We start from the raw sequence: 21122 nt of genomic DNA on the forward strand, positions 1-21122 counted from the left end.
GCATATGCGGGAGGTAATCAATCGATCTTTCCTTCTCACGTCGATGTTTCTCTCTCTCATTCCCTCTCCTTTCCCCTCTCTCTTTAAAATCAATAAAAGCATGTTCTAAGGTGAGGATTGAAAAGAAAAAGAAGTATTGGTTTCTGTTTCCAGTGCTGAATTGACAGCTCTGTGTTTTCATACAGACTATGTGTTCTGCACTCCGGTCTGCAATTGGAATTACCCTGGGGGTAACATGAGGCTTTTGAGTTGAAATCAATTGCGATGGAAAACATGGTTATTTTCTTTCTTTACTGTCTACAGGCAATTTATAAACTTTTAAGAGCTTGTCTACTGCTCTGACTGCTCTGTTCTCCAATAAGTTTCTTTGTCTTATGATAATAAACGATTAATGCTGCAGAGCCCTGGGTGGTTATTATACCGCTACATAATGCAAGGCATGCCTAGCTTGCCTTTTTCAATTCCAAGGTAGCAGATCAACATAGAACACAATCCAGGACATTACCCATAACTTTTTAAAGTCTCTGTTCATTGATGGCTGGACCCTATTCCAACCCTTTTGCAGGCTGTGAGCCCAGCCAGGACACCTCTCCATTTGTGGGACATTTGTGATCCCTTAATTATCTTTTGGGAGTTCAACTCCCATCCACCACCACTTTCTGTTTCAAGCTCTGGAACCCATGACTTCAGCCTCCCCTTACGATACCTGCTTTAGTTCCCTATCAGGTCCACAAAGATACGTATCCAGTTTTGAAGTACATACTGGTATTATTTTAGCTACTATGACTATGTAAAGAGATAGCACATCCAGACCAGAAATCTGACATATGCCTTAGGAGCAACTTACGGGTGGTATTCAGTTATATTGCTTTTGCATGCATTAGGGTTGTGATGACCAGTGGTGATGCACAAGATAGCTCCAATTTGTCCAAAGGGACTCTTAGGACGAGCATCAATGTTTCAGAATTTCTTTGGTCTCCCTCATGTGCCCTTTGACCATTGTTGGTGCAAACAAGAGAAAAATGCCAGGATTCAAACACTTTTCAAAATTCCATCATGTAGCCAGAGCCATCAAAAGATACTAAGTTTCTAAAATTGGTGACATAAACACCTTCTTCCAGCGCACCCCCCCCCCCCGCCCCCACGTCCAAAACTCTCAACCTTAAGAGTGTGAACAGGATTGTGAATATAATGGGCTTTCACTCCCATGATTAGTTATGTTATAGGGAAAAAATGAAGGGATTTTTCAAATGTAATTAAAGTCCTTAATCAGTTGCATTTGAGTTAATCAAAAGAGAAATCATTGTCAGTGGGCCTGAACTAATCAGGCGCATCTTTAAAAGGACACCTAAAGGGAGAGATTTAAAAGTATGAAGGAGATTATTCTGCTGGCTTTGAAGAAGGACCCGAGGGATGCCTCAAGGAACTGAGAATGATCCCTGGTTAAGAACCAGCAAGAAAAGGGGGTATCAGTCCTACAACTGCAAGGAACTAAGTTCTGTCAACACCCTATATAACTTTGAAAATGACCCTGAACATCAGGTGAGAATGCAGTGGGCTGGCACCTTGATTTCAGCCTGGTAAGACACTGAGCAGCAGACCTAGCTATCCTGCACCTAAAGTCCTGCCCCACAGAAACTGTGAGCTAATCAATGTTGTTCTAAAGTCGCTAAATGGAAAAGAAACCAAGATGGCGGCATAGGTAAGCACCTAAACTGCTGCCTCGCACAACAATTTCAAAACTACAACTAAAAGATAGAACGGACACCATCCAGAACCACAGGAAAGCTGGCTGAGTGAAAATTCTACAACTAGAAGGAAAGAGAAAAGCTCACAGAGAATTGGAGGTACGGCAAAGGGTCTTTGTGCGCGCAGAGAGGAAGGGTGGCTGAGAGCCTGGCTGACTTTCTCTGGCGGAAGGGGGAAAGAAGCCCCCGACCACACTGAACCCCAGTTCTGACTGCACTGAACCGCAGTCCCGGGCGAAACCCCGTGGACCCAGGCTCATGCAGGGGGAGTCTGGACTGTCAGGTAGAGAGAAAGGCACCCGGAGACTCGGAGACCCGGGGGAGACCCGGGAGAGCCCTGGCAGGCAGGGTTCCGGAGGTGCGTGAGCCAGTGCGCACAAAGGCTGCGGAGGTTGCCACAGGCTTTCCCTAGCAGAAGGGAATCCGAAGCTCCTGACTGCACTGAACCCCAGTTCTGACTGCACTGAACCCCAGTTCCAGGCGAGCCCCTGGGGACCCGCGCTCTTACGGGGGGAATCTGGACTCTCGGGCGGAGACTCGGGAGCCGGGGAAGGCAAAGGTCGGGAGGCGCGCGCATGCCAGTGCGCACAAAGGCTGCGCAGGTTGCCACAGGCTTTCCCTAGTGGAAGGGAGTCAGAAGCTCCTGACTGCACTGAGCCCCAGTTCTGACTGCACTGAACCCCAGTTCCAGGCGAGCTCCTGGGGACCCACACTCTTGTGGGGGGGATCTGGACTCCTGGGCAGAGACTCGGGAGCCGGGGAAGGCAGAGGTCTGAAGGTGCGCACGCGCGTGCAAGGCCAAGGCTGACTGGAAGCCAAGACTGTCTGCTCCGCCCTGAGACTCCACCCCATCCAAGCTGAGCACAGAGGCTATTGCAATTTGGCAAGTCTAATCCTATAAGGCTGTCTCCAGCACCAAACTTCTCCCAGCGTAGACACAGCTGATCCTTACAGCCAACTGGCCTGGAGGTCAATTCCTCCCAGTGATACCAACAACAATCAAGACTTAACTACAACAAGGCTGTACACACAGTCCACAAAGGGGTGCACCAAGAGTGTCCACCTCAGGTTAACTGGGGAGGCCGACCCACTGGGCCATATAGGAAACCTAGCACACAAATCTACCCTACCAACTCAGGGAAGCAGTGAAAATGCGGCGTCAAAGAAACAGATCCCAAACGAAAGAAATGGAGGAAAACAAACAACTGGATATAGAATTCAAAACCACGGTTATAAGGCTTTTCAAGAATATCCTAGAAAAGGCCGATAAATATAACGAGACCCTCGAAGATATGAAAAAGGACCAACTAGAAATTAAACATACACTGACTGAAATAAAAAAGATTATACAGAGACCCAACAACAGACTAGAGGAACACAAGAATCAAGTCAAAGAATTGAAATACAAAGAAGCAAAAAACACTCAACCGAAAAAGCAAAAAGCAAAAAAAATCCAAAAAGTTGAAGATAGTGTAAGAAGACTCTGGGACAACTTCAAGTGTACCAACATCAGAATTATAGGGGTGCCAGAAGAAGAGAGAGAGCAAGATACTGAAAACCTATTTGAAGAAATAATGACTGAAAACTTCCCCCACCTGGTGAAAGAAATAGACTTACAAGTTCAGGAAGCGCACTGAACCCCAAACAAAAGGAATCCAAAGAGGACCACACTAAGACACATCATAATTAAAATGCCAAGAGCAAAAGACAAAGAGAGAATCTTAAAAGCAGCAAGAGAAAAACAGTTAATTACCTACAAGGGAGCACCCATACGATTGTCAGCTGATTTCTCAACAGAAACTATGCAGGCAAGACGGGAGTGGCAAGAAATTTTCAAAGTGATGAATAGCAAGAACCTACAACCAAGATTACTCTACCCAGCAAAGCTATCATTCAGAATTGAAGGTCAGATAAAGAGCTTCACAGATAAGAAAAAGCTAAAGGAGTTCATCACCACCAAACCAGTATTATATGAAATGCTGAAGGGTATTCTTTAAGAAGAGGAGGAAGAAGAAAAATGTAAAGATAAAAATTATGAACAACAAATACATATCTATCAACAAGTGAACCTAAAAATCAAGTGAATTAAAAACCTGAGGAACAGAATAATCTGGTGAATATAATAGAATCAGGGGCATAGAAAGGGAGTGGACTGATAATTCTCAGGGGGAAAGGGGTATGGGGGCGTTCAGGAAGAGACTGGACAAAAATCATACACCTATGGATGAGGACAGTCGGGGGAGGTAAGGGCAGAAGGTGGAGTGGAAACCGGGTGGAGGGGAGCTATGGGGGAAAAAGGAGAAACAATTGTAATAATCTGAATAAAGATTTATTTTAAAAAAAAATAAAGTCGCTAAATGTATGGGAATTGGTTACACAGCAATAGAAATGGATGCAAGAGGATATACTGAACACCATTTTGATATTATATAGGCCAATGTGCAAATGTCCTACAATCTCAGAGACACAGTACATCCACCAACCAGAAGAGGGAAGGTGACACAGCGATCATGCTGGCTCAAGGGCAGTTAACTCTCTGGATCAGTTACCGCACAGAGCCAGCCGAGAAACACCAGAAGTTTTAAGTGTCTGCAACATTAACAAGATACAGTCTTTATCATCTTCACGGTAACTTAGACACAGGGGAACTTCAATAGCAACACCAAACACAAGCACAGGCTACAGATAAAAGACATTGACTTCTGTTCAAGTTAAAAGATGCGTGAGGTGAGACTTGCCACAGAAATAACACCGAGCTTTTTAAGCAGTAAAACCACATCATCTACTGGCTATACATCATCTACTGGCTATACATCATCTTCTGGCTATATCACATCACCTTCTGGCTATCCTAGAACCCAGAGACCTTGTAGCACAGTCCACTGAGACCAAGGCTGCATTAGGCTGTACATGTGCAAAGGTCAGATTACAACAGGATACCTTAGATGCTAGGTGGTAAATTCAATAGGTCAGCTGTCAGTTGGTGGGTGGAAAACCTTGTAAGGGTCCAGAGAAGCCCAAAGTCAAAGGATGAGGTGTAGCTGCTGACCAATGAGGAACAAGAGCAAAAAGACCAACTAGGGCAGAGCAGTTACTGGCAGGTGCACCTGTAAGTGTGCACAAGTTTCTGCATTTACCGTGGAAGGAGCTTATATTTAACATGAAAGTACATCCTTTGTCTATAAAAAGAACCTTCTAAAGCACTGAATTTGTTATAAAACCAGGGCAGCTCTCGACACCATTATAACTGGAAGAACCCAGAACACTTCGCCGTTAATGACGTAAATCATGAGGACAGCTGTAGAATTCTGTGACCATATTATTCACTTTTCCATGACTTATCCCAATTTCAAGAACTTTTAGACTCCACACTTGCAGGTTTTGGTTCAGAAAGCATGTCAGTCCTAAGTGCTGCCAGTGGCAAGATCCATTTGTAAGCCACTAAAAGCTCCAACATTTTCCCCAGAAAGCAGGCTGCCTGCAGGTGCTTATTCTCACTCTCATGAAGAGATTCTGTCCTGTTCAGACAACACAGGTTTCTCTGCTTTAATTTGGCTAATTTTTTCCATCTCCATATATAGTGCCCACTGCACACCTGTCCCCTTCAATTAGCATAGAGAAAAATCTGCTCTCCAAGCTCTCGCCAGAGAGGCCGACATTTATTTAAACGCTACTTCCTGCCAGAGCTCTCATGATATTTGACAGACATGGAATTAGGGGGATAATCTATCCATTCTTCCAGGAAGTCTAAATTTTATCAAATTAGATATCTGGTCCTTAAATTGCTTGTGACCATGGTCCATTGCAGCAGAACAAAAGACCTTCAGACCTTCCTATCCCTCCTGGTTTAAGAAGTAACAACAGATTGGGCCAATCACGGTCCATCTCAACATGCTCATGGCCGTGAGCTATACCTTGAGACACCCGAGTTAAATTATATGAAAGCTGTGTTATTTGTGACTTCCCCTGTCCTGCTCCTCACTCTCTATCTTCGAGATGAAATGCCTTTGCTACATTATCTCAGGCATGTTGATGTTATACCTCAGTTTTCTTGAAAAGTGGATGTAAGGAAAGGACACACGAAGGATATTTTGACAAACCTGCACTGATGACGACATTGTCCATTATATTTTCTCCTTGCATAAGAGCCAATAGTTCTCTGGCCAGTGTTTCTAAATGGTTAGAGCATCGGCCCACACACCAAAGGGTCTCAGGTTAAATTCTGGTCATTCCCAGTCAAGGGCACATACCTGGGTTGCAGGTTCTGTCCCTACCAGGTTGGGGAGTGAGCAGGAGGCAACTGATGGATGTATCTCTCTCACATCAATGTTTCTCTCTCCCGCTCTCTCTCTTTGCCCCCTCCATGCTATCCTTTCACTCTCTCTACAAATCAATGGAAAAGGTATCCTGGGGTGAGGATAACAACAAAAAAGGGCCAATAGAAGAAACTTCTTCAAAAATGTAATACCATAAAAAATAATAAATTTATCTAGCTAAAATAAGTTTTTTTTCTTATTAATCTGCACCCAAGGACATGTATTTTTATTGATTTTAGAGAGAAAGGAAGGGAGAGAGAGAACGATTAATTGCTTGCCTCCCATATAAACCCCAGTCTAGAATCCTTTTGGTGCATGGGACGATACTCCAACCAACTGAGTCACTTGGCCAAGGCTAGGTAAACTAAGTTTTATTTTATCATTCAGTGAGAAATACTGGCAGCCAAAAAGCTCAGTTACAGTTACTCTATTGACAGTAAGGTCAATGCTCAATTACAGTAACTCTATTAGCTTTGGGATATATTAAATATATATTATATATCCTTCCTACCTGCATAATTATCTCTATTTGTATTTCAGTGCTCTGCTGTTGAAGTGCCTTTTATAGATACCTCAAAAGTACCATTTGTGGATCCTTTTAGGTACATTTGTTGTACATTTTAAAATATTTAAGTGGAATGATAAGTACAAAGCTTTAACAATATATTTTTAAAAGCCCAAATCTTATATTTTAAGAGTCAATAATAATATACGCCTTTGTTCATATCTCAAGCCAGCCACTCCTCACTTTGGACAAGGTCTTTGCCTCTCTGTGATATAGCTTCCTTTTCTCTAAAATGGAGAAAATAAGAGTATCTTTTTATAGGTCTATTTTGGGGAATAAATGCATTAATATATATGAAGCACTTAGAACACTAAAAATGATGATCTTAGAGGCTAATGTTAAACTGTATCAGCACATAGTATGACTAAACTTTTAGGCTTCTGAACTTTATCCATTCAAATGCAAGATATAATGCTTACCTACTGTGGCAGATGCTGATGAGAGCAGAGATTTGCCCCAGGATCCCCAGCCTGTCCATCGGCCTCCTTGTGGAAGGGAATCCACAGCCTGTTGAAAAACAGATTAGCCATGAGGTCAGTAATTCAAAAACATGCATTGATTTGAAGCAAAGAGGAGGTTTTTGTTTGATTTTTAAATCACCAAGAACCATGTCTCACTGGCTTGTAGTTTATAAAGGCCATAAAAGAATATACCAACCCACATTGCAATATGTACTTTGGAACCAAATTGATTACTAGTGATGTTGGCTTCTGAGGGTTTGGCATGAAGTGAGAAGGGAGTTTGATGTTAACCAAGACTCAAATCTCCCATCATCTGGAGAGGGCTGTGGGGGAAAAGGACTTAATATATTAGGGCACAAGAGTGATTTGAAAAAGTTCAAAACAACTTTGATTCATGCAATTTGTAGAGAACTGAAGAACTGTGCTCTTCAAGGTAGAGTGAATTTTCAAATCTCTAGGAGCTTTGCCATAGGTGATAGGCAAAGTGTCTAGAAAAGCATCAATGAGCATGGAAATGGTAGCAGCAACAGGTAGCCTTTTAAGGTAGACACCTTTCAAAGTGTCCAATCCACTCAAAATGACCCCTGTAACCATATCTGTCCATGGGCTCAGTAGATTCAAATCCTTTTGCTTAGGTGTTTGAATTAGGACTGAGAGACTCTGGTTGCTTGAATAGAAGATGAAAACTCAGGGAATGTAGGGTGACCATATTCTATCCACCATGCAGACTAAGAATTAAGAGAGAGCAGAGTGAGCAGAGTGAAGGAGATATATTCAGAGGATCTATTCAAATTCCTGATACCTTCTCAGCCCTGGTTCCTCTTCCTCTTCGAGGTTCTGCTGCATTCCTATCTTTGGGTTCCATGAGATTCCTGCATGATGTGTGTGTGTGTGTGTGTGTGTGTATTTCTCTTTTCTCCTCCTCTCCACTGATGTATCCCCAGAGCCAAGAAGAGTGCATGGTATATAATGAGTGCTCAATACGTTTATTTGTTGATTAATAACTAAAATTCATCTGTGCAATACTTGCAACCAATGCATTCTGATCCAATTAGTGAAACCATGGCTTTCTCTTATTATCTAGGAACTAGAGGCTCAGTGCACAAATTTGTGCACAGGTGGGGTCTGGCTGGCCCACCCTGATTGGAGCCGATTGGGCCGGGCAGCCAGGGGGAGGGGCCTTGGGCAGTTGGCTGGCCCTGCTCCCTGTTCCAACTCCTGGCTGAACTCCTGGTCAAGGGGACAATTTGCATATTAGCCTCTTATTATATAGGATACATTCTAAAAAATGAGGCAAGAACATATTAGGACTTGGAGAATCACAGTTCTTTCACTCCAAAAATAAAGAAAGTAGTTAAGTAAGAAGTGAAAAATTCCTTCAAAGTTTGTAAATTCTATAACTTTTGACCAAAGGCTGGTCCATTAGTCATCTCCAACTCCCTTTTCCCTGCTGCCTGCCACTCTTTCAGATAAGAGTGGACGTGTGGCCTGATGGTGTGGCTCAGTTGGTTGAGCATTGTCCCAGGCACTGAGATGTCTCTAGTTTGATTCCCAGTCAGGGCACATGCCCGGATTGTGGGCTCAATCCCCAGTAGGGGGCATGCAGGAGGCAGCCGATCTCTCATCAATGTTCTCTCTTTCTCTCTCACTCTTTCTCTCTCTTTCTCTCTCTTTCCCTTCCCCTCTCTCTCTAAAATCAGTACAAACATCTTTTTTTAAAACATGTTTTTATTTATTTCAGAGTGGAAGGGAGAGGGAGAGAGATAGAAACATCAATGATGAAAGAGAATCATTGATCGGCTGCCTCCTGCATGCCCCACACTGGGGATCAAGCCTGCAAACTAGGCATGTGCCCTGACTGGGAATTGAACCGTGACCTCCTGGTTCATAGGTTGATGCCCAATCACTGAGCTATGCCAGACGGGCCAAACATATTTTTTTTTAAAAAAAGAGTAAACATGTGAAACAGTTTTAAATTCATGAACTATAACTGAGAATGCTTTGTTTTCATAATGAATTATAAAGTTATGACCAGTGCCAGCTCTTTCCCTCTCTCTTTATCCTGCCCTGAATGTAGACATAATGCTTGAAACAGAAGCAGCTATTTTTGCTGCCACAGGGAAAGGCCAGGGAATTCCAGACACTGGTGCTGCCACTGCTGAGCTACTAACCCATTGTGAGTAGCTGCCTATCTCCATTCTTTCTGTCAAGTGAGAAAAAACACACCCAAATTGCTATTTTATAAGCAACTATACGTTGGATTTTAGTTACTTGCACCCAAATGCATTCCTAACTGGTTCACCTATAAATAGCAAATACCATCCACCAGTGTACACTGCTGGTCAAGAGAAAAGGTTATAAAATTAAATTGCTTGGGTTTGACTATAGGCTGTGCCATTTTGGGCAACAAGTTACTCAAGTCCTTTAAGCCATTGTTTACTTCATTACAGAACACAAGGTGTAGCAGTATAAGCACCTTACGTATAAGAACCAATGGCCTCTGAGGTTTATTGTAGAGATTAAAAGAAATAATTCATATAAAGCTGTGAGCACTTTAAGTTCCTGGCACTTAAGAAATACTTCATAAATGTTAACTAGTAATAATAATAATAATTAATAATAACAATAACAAGAAACTACATTTTTAACACTAAGAAGTAAAAAGCTTTTAAAGTTGGCTGACATTTTTTCTGTTGGAAACAATGAAAAGCCTGTTAACATGAATGGAAATACTCATGATTCATGACTGTGAGCTTTCATTTTTGGAGTCTACATTGATTTACTTCACTCTGGCAAGGGAAGCCAATGGCAATTTTATACCTTCATGAAGACAGATGTAAGCTGGTGATTAATATCATTCTTTTATGGAAAAAATCATTACCTATGTGATTAAGGAGAGTTAGTACACTTAAGGGTGACAGCTTCTGACTCAAATTTACAATACTTAATATGTTCTGACAGCTGGTAATTGACTAGCAAATGGAAATAAGTGTGAAATAAATTTGGAACTTTTTGCAGTATAATAAGTGACAACTTCAATTGATTTCTTAATAAAGCTTCTTTGACATTGAGATATGACCTCCTAATCAGCTGCGAAGAATATTTATCAGTGGCAAATACTCAAATGACAAACTGTGCACATTTAATACAAAAAACATATAAACTAAATGTTCAGCATGAATTATAACTCTATCTCACCATGAGTATTGTCTCCACTTTAAATGGCTTTAATGTCACAAACTTTTGAGACTATGAAGTAGACAGACTGGACCTACTCAGGTCTTCCATTATCAAATATAGTTATTTTAAACCTTTTTTTCCTCACCTTCTTGCCATGTAACCCCCACCTCCTTTATCAGACAACTTCATGTCCTATTTTACAGAGAACTCAGAAGTCATTTGATGGAAATTCTCTGAATTTCCTCCTCCCTCCCCATACAATCACAGAAGAATGACCTCATCTCTTACAACTCAGATTTGGCTTGATCAAGAGGAATATCAAAACTCAACTGGAGATCATTTAAATGTCTATAACCATTGTGTAGTCCTAAGGATAGGAAAGAATTCAAGATTCCATTAAGTTCAAAGGTCTTTAAAGAGAAGACATGTATATCTCCGGTATCTTATTTAAAGATCTTACAATAGAAAATACATTTATTTACTTTAGGCTAAAAAGTTCAATGGTATCATGAGACAGAAAAATGTACAAATTTTAGATTCTATAGAATTTATAGGTCTTTAATATCTACACTAATAAAAGAGAAACATGCAAATTGACCATCACTCCACTACACCCACCAGCCAATCAGGAGGGAATATGCAAATTAGAAGAACAAAGATGGTGGCCGCCCAGCTGCTCCAGGTGCAGAGTGGCTGGGGCAGGATGCCTGCTATGAGAGGGAGGGCGGGGGGTGGGGGTGGGGGCGAAGGGATCTACAGGAGCAGCACTCCAGCACAGCGAAGACTGCAGACTCCAGACTGCAGACTCCAGAGTCTGCAGTGAAGACCAAGATGGCAGACTCCAGCTGGAGTCTGCAGGGAAGATGAAGACAGCAGACTCCACCCGAGTCTGCAGCAAAGCAGTGAAGACAAAGATGGCAGACTCCAGCCGGAGTCTGCAGCAAAGACAGCAGACTCTGGCTGGAGCCTGCAGCAAAGACGAAGAAGGCAGACTCCAGCCGGAGCGAAGGCCTGGGTCCCCGGTGCCGGAGGAAAACCAGGGCTGGAAGCCAAGGGAAGGAAGGTCTATTGCACGAATCTCTTCATGCAACGGGCCTCTAGTTTAACTAGAAAATAAATGAACCTGTCTTAAGATCAAAGATAACCTGGTTGTCCTATTTCCTTGAGTAGATCAAGAATCAGATACTGTGTATAACATGTGTCTAAGGATGTGAATGATTGAGAGCTACCCTTTTTAGGTTTTGTAACTCATGACATAGCTTCTCTAAAAGGGGACTCGGTGTGACATTTGGGAGCATGGGAATTGCTCTGGATGCCTATAGCTCTGTCAAAATATTGGCTGGAAAATGGCTTCAGTTATTTCCAGGTAATTTTCTTCCTTGGTGAGTATGGATCATCTAACTCGGGGAAGACTTAAAATTAAATATAGAAAGGTTGAAAGCATCAGTCAGGCTATTAATATTTTTTGTACATATTTGGTCTTTTCTGTACTACTAAGGTTTAAGGGAATTTGACCGATTAGATCATCAATTTTTGAAAACCAATTAAAATGAATAATTGAATTATCAGACTTTTGATTTTAAGTTGAAATCTTTCTAAAATTATGCATATTATTATAATATCTAAGAGGTCTTTAGGTCCACTCTATGAACTTAATTTAATATATTTGTAACCATTCTTAGGCACTCAGCAAGGTTTTGTTTAAGTAGATAAATGAAGTACTTAAAAAGGAAATAGAACATATTAAATGTATAGATGCTGTTTTAAAATATTTAAACGTGTTTAAGTTGGTAAAAAGAACCAAGCATTAATCAAAAGCCTCTTGTAATTGATTCCACATTTTGCTAGATTTCTAAATAAAAATGTGTGAGATGAATATAAAGCCTAGGGAGAACTGAAATTTTGAATTTGTGACAGTAATAAATTGAACACTAATTACTTAACCCAAATTTAAAGTCTGTGTAGTCCTTTTTATGCACAAAAACACACTGGCTTACACCAGTGTGTTCTATTATTTGAATCTCTATTATCATTTGATGATTTGCTAATTAGCATACTGAGGTGCAGAAACGGGTTTTAACTGGTAAACACGGTGGACTGTTAACTAGCATTCTGAATATCTGAAAGGAGTTCTAGAAGGTGAAATTAAAAGCATTTGAGCCCTAACCGGTTTGGCTCAGTGGATACAGCATCGACCTGCAGACTGAAAGGTCCCAGGTTCGATTCCGGTCAAGGGCATGTACCTTGGTTGCGGGCACATCCACAGAAGGAGGTGTGCAGGAGTCAGCTGATTGGTGTTTCTCTCTCATCAATGTTTCTAACTCTCTATCCTTCTCCCTTCCTCTCTGTAAAAAATCAATAAAATATGTTTAAAAAAATCAATAAAAGCATATGAGGTTTGTAGATGATTAAATTATTTTAAAGCTTCTTCCTACCTTTACAGGAACAGGGTATAAGAAAGGAGGTTGCCCTATGTTCAATGGTTTTCCATCCAGCTCTGAACTCTGGGGAATTCTGGCTTATTGATGTCAACGATAAGGGGGAAAAACCTGCCTCTAGAATTCTAGGCATTTGCCTTGAGTGAACCTATCACTCAGGCTGGTGGTCAGAGCACCTAAAAGGACAGAACAAAAGGATGTTCTCAAGCCTACAAAAGAAACAGTTTTTATCAACTGTTTTTAACTTTCTTGTTCATTGATGTTTAATTTAAAAATGTCAGTGTGGTACAATGTGATTTGAGATTTGATTTCACTTATTGAATGTGATGGCGAGATTGTAGAGAAGAGGTAATTCTCAACATCTCAACTTCTTTGTTGTCTATCACAACCTATCAAAAAGAATCTAAGAACGTGCATGACAAAATTGTATTAGAAATAGGAGCCTTCCTGGACCAAGTCCTTGGTCTCTATTCTTCTTTTTTAATAACAGCTGGTAAATCTCCTCCACTCCAATTCCTTAAATAGTATCCAAGTACTCATGGCTTCCAGACTCTCTCTCTCTCTCCTGGACTCCAACTGCTTACAAAATCTCTTCACTTAGATGTCCCATAGCATGTTCAATACTGAACTCCCCTTCTTCTCAATCTCACCCCATCCCCCAACTACCTCTTTCTGTGTCCCAAATACTGGTCCACAGACTGCAAGAGTATCATCTGGGGGAACTTATTAAAAATAGAGTCTTGGCTTCCATTGTGATCTGTTGAATAAGAATCTCTCAGGGTAGAGCCCAGGAATTTGAATTTTAAACAAACTTTCCAGGTGATTCCATTACACCACCAGATTTAGGAAGCACTGCCCTATATGGCTAAATGGCACCAGCATCCGAGTGTCATCATGTAGATCAGGCTTAAAAGGGGAAATACTAAAACAGAATTTGGAGAAAACTCTACTCATTGAAGAGGCAAAAATCTGTTATCAGCATGTCTTGGTCTATGTTCTCTCTTCTTTGTCTCCTTCAACAGCAATTTTCTGACTTAAACATTCTGCTTTTCCTTTTCTAGGGAAAGAATTATCTGGTAGTAGCCTATGTTTTCCCTGGAGAGTACTTTCTGGATTCTTTACCTTCATAATTAGCCTTATGTATTGGTGTTGAATAGTAGGGATGGCATTCTTTACTGTGGGTCACATTTCTTGGTGTTAAGAATTTAGGGACATTTGATATAGATAGTATCTTTTGGGGGCGATGGACTAGTATATATACAATAAGGTCCTACAAGATCTCTAGGAATAAATGTCACTCCTGATTAGCACTGAAGACAACCATCTCTGAACTGAGGCTAAAACTTTCCTGACTCCTTAAGACTGATTTAAGTGTTCCATCTCATGCTTATCCTCGTGCCTGTCCTATCTAGTACTATAGGAATTGCTGTAATTGCTTTATACCACACTGCCTTCCCCAGCTAGACTGCAGACATCCTGAAGATAGTCTCACCACTCAGATTCCTGGGCATAATACATGGTGTCATGGGACTGACAGAGGCCTTGGAGAATCTAATCCAACATGTCTCATGGATGCTGTAGAGTGCATTCCTGCAGGAAGCTCCAACTCAATGGCTTCCACTCTGTACATAAGAATGGATGAGGAAGAGAAGGAGCACCAAAGATGAGATAGCTTCTATGAGACATAAACTGTGAATGGTGTGACCCTTCAAAGCAGAGGTGCCAGCTGAGCCGCTGGCGGAACCACTGGCTTCTTCCTCTTTTCTAGCCCCTCCTGGTCACACCACCCTCCCTGCTGAGTTATGGCTACCCTGCTGACTCAGGCAAAGGTGAAGCTAATGATGCTAAGAATTTTAAGGGACCTCATACCCAAAGTAACTGCAGATACAAGCCACTTAGAGAAAGATATACACATTTAAGCACATCATTACAAAATGCAGTGTGTCCTAGAAAATATTGGTTTATAATACTGTCTCAAAGGCTATTCTACCAGGTGTTTTGTTTTTTTTTTTAAGCAGACATTTTTCCACAGAAGTTTTTAAAATAGGGAGATGAGATGCTTTTAGGCTCAGCTATACCTGGGATCAAATAGGCTTTTGAATTTGGCTGTTTTTCTATAGGACCTGCCATCCCTGGGGGGCCTGTGTTCACGATCCAAACAGTCAACTTGTAAATGAATTTATGATTTAAGATTTTTTGTAGAGTTCATCCTCTTGTGGATCAGAAAAGCAGTCTTTTTTCCCCCTCACTTATGGTATATAATGAACAACATAAACTGATGAACAAAAACAGATCCAGAGACGGAGAAGCATCAATCAGACGGTCAAACCTCAGAGGGAAGGTAGGGGAGGGTGGGGGTAAGGGGGAGAGATCAACCAAAGGACTTGTATGCATGCCTATGGGTCTAACCAATGGACACAGACACCAGGGGGGTGAGGGCATGAGGGGGCGTGGGGGGGGTAATGGGGGCATAAGGACACATATGTAATACCTTAATCAAGAAATAAAATAAAATAAAATAAAATAAAATAAATGGAGTTAAGTAAAAAAATAAAAATAAAGCAAGAAAAAACACCCACAAAAAACAAAACAAAAAAACCAGTTTTCATCGCTGTGAGAGGACTTCTCATAAGTGTCCAACCAAGAGCAAATAAAATAAAACAAATGAACAATGCTTGAAGACGAGGCACAAAACTGACTTCTAATATTAACTTAAGAGAATAGGATACCAAAAGAGAGAGTAGAATGCTCTTTTCTGGTAATCCTTTAAAAAAGACTACGTTTGCAACTACCTAGAAGAGTTTAAACATGACCCGGGTGAAAGTGATACCCTTTTCCAACCAGCCCTATCAGCTTTCTGCCTTTTTCAGAACAAACATACCCACAGGTGTGCCTCCCACACCTTGGTTCTACCTGAGCTCCTGAGGGCGATGCCACGTATACATCCAGAGCCACGGTCCCAACTCTGTGGCCAATATTTGCACTTCCATCCAAATACGTTTGTGATAGTTCATTATGAGGAAATGCTCACTTTTAGCCAAGTCCTTGAAAACTAACAGTGTTGTGCAGATGGAGAGGGGAGGTATCTACCTGCCTACTGGCTCATTCTTGCAGCATCAAGGAGATTTATAAAGTGCTGTCAAAAGCAGGATCCATTCAATTTGCTCAAAAAATTTAAGAAGGCAGATGTATAGGAGCATATTGACTTTTTATTGTGCTACCTTTATTAACAATCGTATAATTATTAGAAGTCAGAAACTGAATCTATAACCTAGGCATCAGGAACATATATTTTGAATAGGTAGGACTTATGTAGTTTAAGTCATCTCAGGATGTTGTGGCTAAGATATATTTTTCTTAATCAACAAAGGTATTTATTAACAGTAGCACTTATGATAAAAATTAGGAACCAATGCTCCCCACAATAGAAAGATAGCGGGGGCGGGGGGGCATTCCAGAGTCAGGTAGATAGGTATTTATAGGTAGAGGAGATATAAATATGTATCCTGCTGGTTCTGTTTCTCTGAAGAACCAAGACTAGCACAGACCCTGGCATGAGTATTTTTTAAAGCTCCCCCATGGGTTGAAATGTTCAGCTAGGGTTGAGAATCTCTAGTCTGTGCGTTCTTAAGCCCTATGGGGCCCAGGTGGCTTCAAAGGGTCTGAGAACTCTCTGAACTCAGAAACAAAAGTGTGCATTTCTGTTGACCATATCTGATCCAACTCCCAGCTGACATCTTTGCAAAATAATTGTTTGGTTTTGTTTAAACATCTCCAGTCTTGGAAAACACCCTCCTCTCTGAGAGAGCCCGTCTCATCTTAGAACAGTTCTAAGGAAACTCAGAAGCTGATTTTAGCCTTTGAACTAAAAAAGGGTAAAAAAGGTGAAGGGGTTGAGAAGTAGATTGGTAGCTCCAGAACAGTCACGGGGATGTAAGGTACGGTCTAGACAATATAGTCAATAATATTGTAATAACTATGTTGGGTGCCAGGTGGGTACTGAGAATATTGGGGGGTTGGGTGGGGGGAGGAGCACTTTGTAAAGTGTATGATTGTTTAACCACTACCCTGTACACCTGAAAGCAATAAAAAATAATACTGAATGTAAACTGTAATTGAAAAATCGAAAAAAATCAGAGAAACCAAGATGGCGGCATAGGTAAGCACCTAAACTGCTGCCTTGCACAACAATTTCAAAACTACAACTAAAAGACAGAACGGACACCATCCAGAACCACAGGAAAGCTGGCCGAGTGAAAATTCTACAACTAGAAGGAAAGAGAAAAGCTCACAGAGAATTGGAGGTACGGCAAAGGGTCTTTGTGCACGCAGAGAGGAAGGGTGGCTGAGAGCCTGGCTGACTTTCTCTGGCGGAAGGGGGAAGGAAGCCCCCGACCACACTGAACCCCAGTTCTGACTGCACTGAACCGCAGTCCCGGGCGAAACCCCGTGGACCCAGGCTCATACAGGTGGAGTCTGGACTGTCAGGTAGAGAGAAAGGCACCCGGAGACTTGGAGACCCGGGGGAGACCCGGTGGAGCCCCGGCAGGCAGGGTTCTGGAGGCGTGCGCGCCAGTGTGCACAAAGGCTGCGGAGGTTGCCACAGGCTTTCCCTAGCAGAAGGGAGTCCGAAGCTCCTGACTGCACTGAACCCCAATTCTGACTGCACTGAACCCCAGTTCCAGGTGAGCCCCTGGGGACCCGCGCTCTTACAAGGGGGAATCTGGACTCTCGGGCAGAGACTTGGGAGCCGGGGAAGGCAGAGGTCTGCAGGCGCGCACGCGCGCAAGCGCAAGGCTGACTGGAAGCCGAGACTGTCTGCTCCGCCCTGAGACTCCACCCCATCCAAGCTGAGCACAGAGGCTATTGCAATTTGGCAAGTCTAATCCTATAAGGCTGTCTCCAGCACCAAACTTCTCCCAGCGTAGACACAGCTGATCCTTACAGCCAACTGGCCTGGAGGTCAATTCCTCCCAGTGATACCAACGACAATCAAGACTTAACTACAACAAGGCTGTACACACAGTCCACAAAGGGGTGCACCAAGAGTGTCCACCTCAGGTTAACTGGGGAGGCCGACCCACTGGGCCATATTGGAAACCTAGCACACAAATCTACCCTACCAACTCAGGGAAGCAGTGAAAATGCGGCGTCAAAGAAACAGATCCCAAACGAAAGAAATGGAGGAAAACAAATGACTGGATATAGAATTCAAAACCACGGTTATAAGGCTTTTCAAGAATATCCTAGAAAAGGCTGATAAATATAACGAGACCCTCGAAGATATGAAAAAGGACCAACTAGAAATTAAACATACACTGACTGAAATAAAAAAGATTATACAGAGACCCAACAGCAGACTAGAGGAACACAAGAATCAAGTCAAAGAATTGAAATACAAAGAAGCAAAAAACACTCAACCGAAAAAGCAAAAAGCAAAAAAAAAATCCAAAAAGTTGAAGATAGTGTAAGAAAACTCTGGGACAACTTCAAGCGTACCAACATCAGAATTATGGGGGTGCCAGAAGAAGAGAGAGAGCAAGATACTGAAAACCTATTTGAAGAAATAATGACCGAAAACTTCCCCCACCTGGTGAAAGAAATAGACTTACAAGTCCAGGAAGCGCACAGAACCCCAAACAAAAGGAATCCAAAGAGGACCACACCAAGACACATCATAATTAAAATGCCAAGAGCAAAAGACAAAGAGATAATCTTAAAAGCAGCAAGAGAAAAACAGTTAATTACCTACAAGGGAGCACCCATACGATTGTCAGCTGATTTCTCAACAGAAACTATGCAGGCCAGACAGGAGTGGCAAGAAATATTCAAAGTGATGAATAGCAAGAACCTACAACCAAGATTACTCTACCCAGCAAAGCTATCATTCAGAATTGAAGGTCAGATAAAGAGCTTCACAGATAAGAAAAAGCTAAAGGAGTTCATCACCACCAAACCAGTATTATATGAAATGCTGAAAGGTATTCTTAAAGAAGAGGAAAAAGAAGAAAAATGTAAAGATAAAAATTATGAACAACAAATACAAATCTATCAACAAGTGAACCTAAAAATCAAGTGAATTAAAAACCTGAGGAACAGAATAATCTGGTGAATATAATAGAATCAGGGGCATAGAAAGGGAGTGGACTGATAATTTTCAGGGGGAAAGGGGTATGGGGAGTTCAGGAAGAGACTGGACAAAAATCATACACCCATGGATGAGGACAGTGGGGGTGAGGTAAGGGCAGAAGGTGGGGTGGGAACCGGGTGGAGGGGAGCTATGGGGGGAAAAAGGAGAAACAATTGTAATAATCTGAATAAAGATTTATTTAAAAAATAAAAAAATAAAATAAATAAATAAATAAAATAAAAAAAATCAAAATAAAAAGAAATCAAAAAGGAAATGGATTTTGAATAAAAGAATCATAAAACATCAGTCAGAAGGATATCTTCATGTGCAAACTTTTCATTTTATAGAGGGGGAAAGTGAGGCGCAGAGAAATTAGGTGTCTTGCCCAAACTAACAGACTTGATGATAGGTTGGAGGAGGAAAGCCCAGGCCCCCTGGCTCCCTGTTTAGTTCCCCTCCCACGGGGCATGCAGCAGAGTCCCTTTGAGGAGATGATCTGAGTGACAGTGCAAGGATGAGCAGGGCTGGGGCGTGGCTGAGGGAAGACCCCCATGCCCCCATCCTGTACCATCACTCTGGAAGGGAGGATTGGGGGGGGAGCAGCCCGCCTCCTCCTTTCATGCTGGGTGCCTTCCACCCCCGCCGGTCCCCACACGGATGGAGGTGAAGATACCAACAAAATCCAGATCCATGTTTATGTTGATGTGTCACAAGGTAGCAAATGGGAGACAGTGGTCTATCTTTTCCCCACAAAGAGACAGGTGCAGGTGCTGAAGGAAAGGGGCAGGGAACATGCCTGCCTCTGGCCCCCTGGAAGGTGGGAAGGTGCATGATGATAAAATAGTGGTCTGAATGTCTAAGATCGCCATAGTGGATTTGTAAATGTGCATTAAATTTTAAGTTATATTAAGGAAACATTGACTCGTTTAGGGTGAAGTCAGGCTCCTTAATAATTTGGACTTGTTATGTTCAATATTACAATATTTTCCATTTTACTACTGTGTAGCTTAGTATCTTACTGGGTTGTTTAAAATCTCTATGCCTGGTTGCCTTGTCTATAAATTGAGGTTAATACTATCTAGCTTAGAGCCACAAACAACTTTTGTATGGAGTAAATTACATAACATATAAAGTGGCTAGCAAAGTGCCCAGCACACAGGACACCCAATTATTAGTGGCTGTTATTATTATTAACACAATTATCAAAGTGCAAATATTATAATGACCAGCTATGCTCATGAGGTGATATCATAGTATATTCTGAACCCCAACCCCTACCCACAGAGCTTGGCACAAATCTGTGCCCATGGTAGGTATCAGTAAGAACTTGGGTTGAACTAAACCGAATGAACCACTCCTACCGGATTATTCTGTTCTTTCAGGGGTATTTCAGGTCCAAGTTCTGCCTCGAGGCTGACGGCATCAATGCATTCGGCAAGCACCTCCTCGGTCACTTCTCCATTGAGGGGCGGATCCATGGCACTGGTGTCTTCGGGCTGGTCAGTGTGCGCAGTGTCAGCAATCTCCTCACCCTGAAAGGCTGCATTTTCATGCGCATCTCCTCTGGGGTCAGCCAGCGTTGGCTCATTTGAAATCATAGCTGACTCACAGTGCACCTCTGCATCTTTGGGTAAAGAATCACTATTGGGCATCTCGGTAATTTCTGCTTTGTCTCCAGGGGCTACGGTGTCACCAGCATCATCAGACATCTTATTATCTGCCAACATAATTTCAAACAAAAACTTTCTGTTTTAATCTGAATTGTTGAACTTTAATTCAAAGCCCTGAATGATTAAATTAAGTCTGCTGGGGTAAATCAATAATAAACTTTATGTAACCTTGGGGTGGACTGAATAAATATTCCAAAGATATCCTAATTCCTGGAATCTGTGAATATTATCTTATATGGCAAAAAGGGACTTTGCAAATGTGATCAAATTAAGGATCTTAAAATGGGGACATTATCTTGGATTATCTGGGTGGGTCCTAAATGAAATCCTAAGTGTCCTTATTAGAGAGAGGCAGAGGGAGATCTGACTACCAAGAGGAAAAGGGGGTGTGATGACAGAAGAAGAGTTTGGAGTGATGCACTTTGAAGACAAAGGAGGGGGCCATAAGCCAAGGAATACAGGTGACTACTAGAAGCTGAAAAGGTCGAGGGAACCATTCTCCTCTGAGAGACTCTAAGAAACCAGCCCTACCAACACTTTGACATTAGCCCAGTGGAACTCATTTTAGACTTCTGACCTCCAGAACTGTAAGAGAATACATTTGTGTTGTTATA

General features: G+C 41.9%; 1 protein-coding gene across 5 annotated transcripts in view; it reads right to left on the bottom strand.

Moving 5' to 3' along the window:
* The window catches only part of FAM114A1 (family with sequence similarity 114 member A1), a 60610-nt gene that overhangs the window by 32735 nt on the left and 6753 nt on the right, over positions 1–21122 (bottom strand). For 2 of the 5 annotated variants that reach the window (XM_080656515.1, XM_080656514.1), the window contains exons 2-4: positions 20200–20555; positions 12514–12615; positions 7049–7136 (exon numbers count right to left, since the gene is read on the bottom strand). In XM_080656515.1, coding sequence (XP_080512641.1) covers positions 7049–7136; positions 12514–12615; positions 20200–20547 — 538 coding nt within the window. In that variant the 5' untranslated portion in view covers positions 20548–20555. Of the gene's footprint in view, positions 1–7048; positions 7137–12513; positions 12616–20199; positions 20556–21122 lie in introns of those variants that run through there. The other 3 variants (XM_080656518.1, XM_080656516.1, XM_080656519.1) reach the window with 2 other exon arrangements.

This window comes from Plecotus auritus, assembly GCF_963455305.1.
Source record: "Plecotus auritus genome assembly, chromosome: 1".
NCBI lineage: Eukaryota > Metazoa > Chordata > Mammalia > Chiroptera > Vespertilionidae > Plecotus > Plecotus auritus.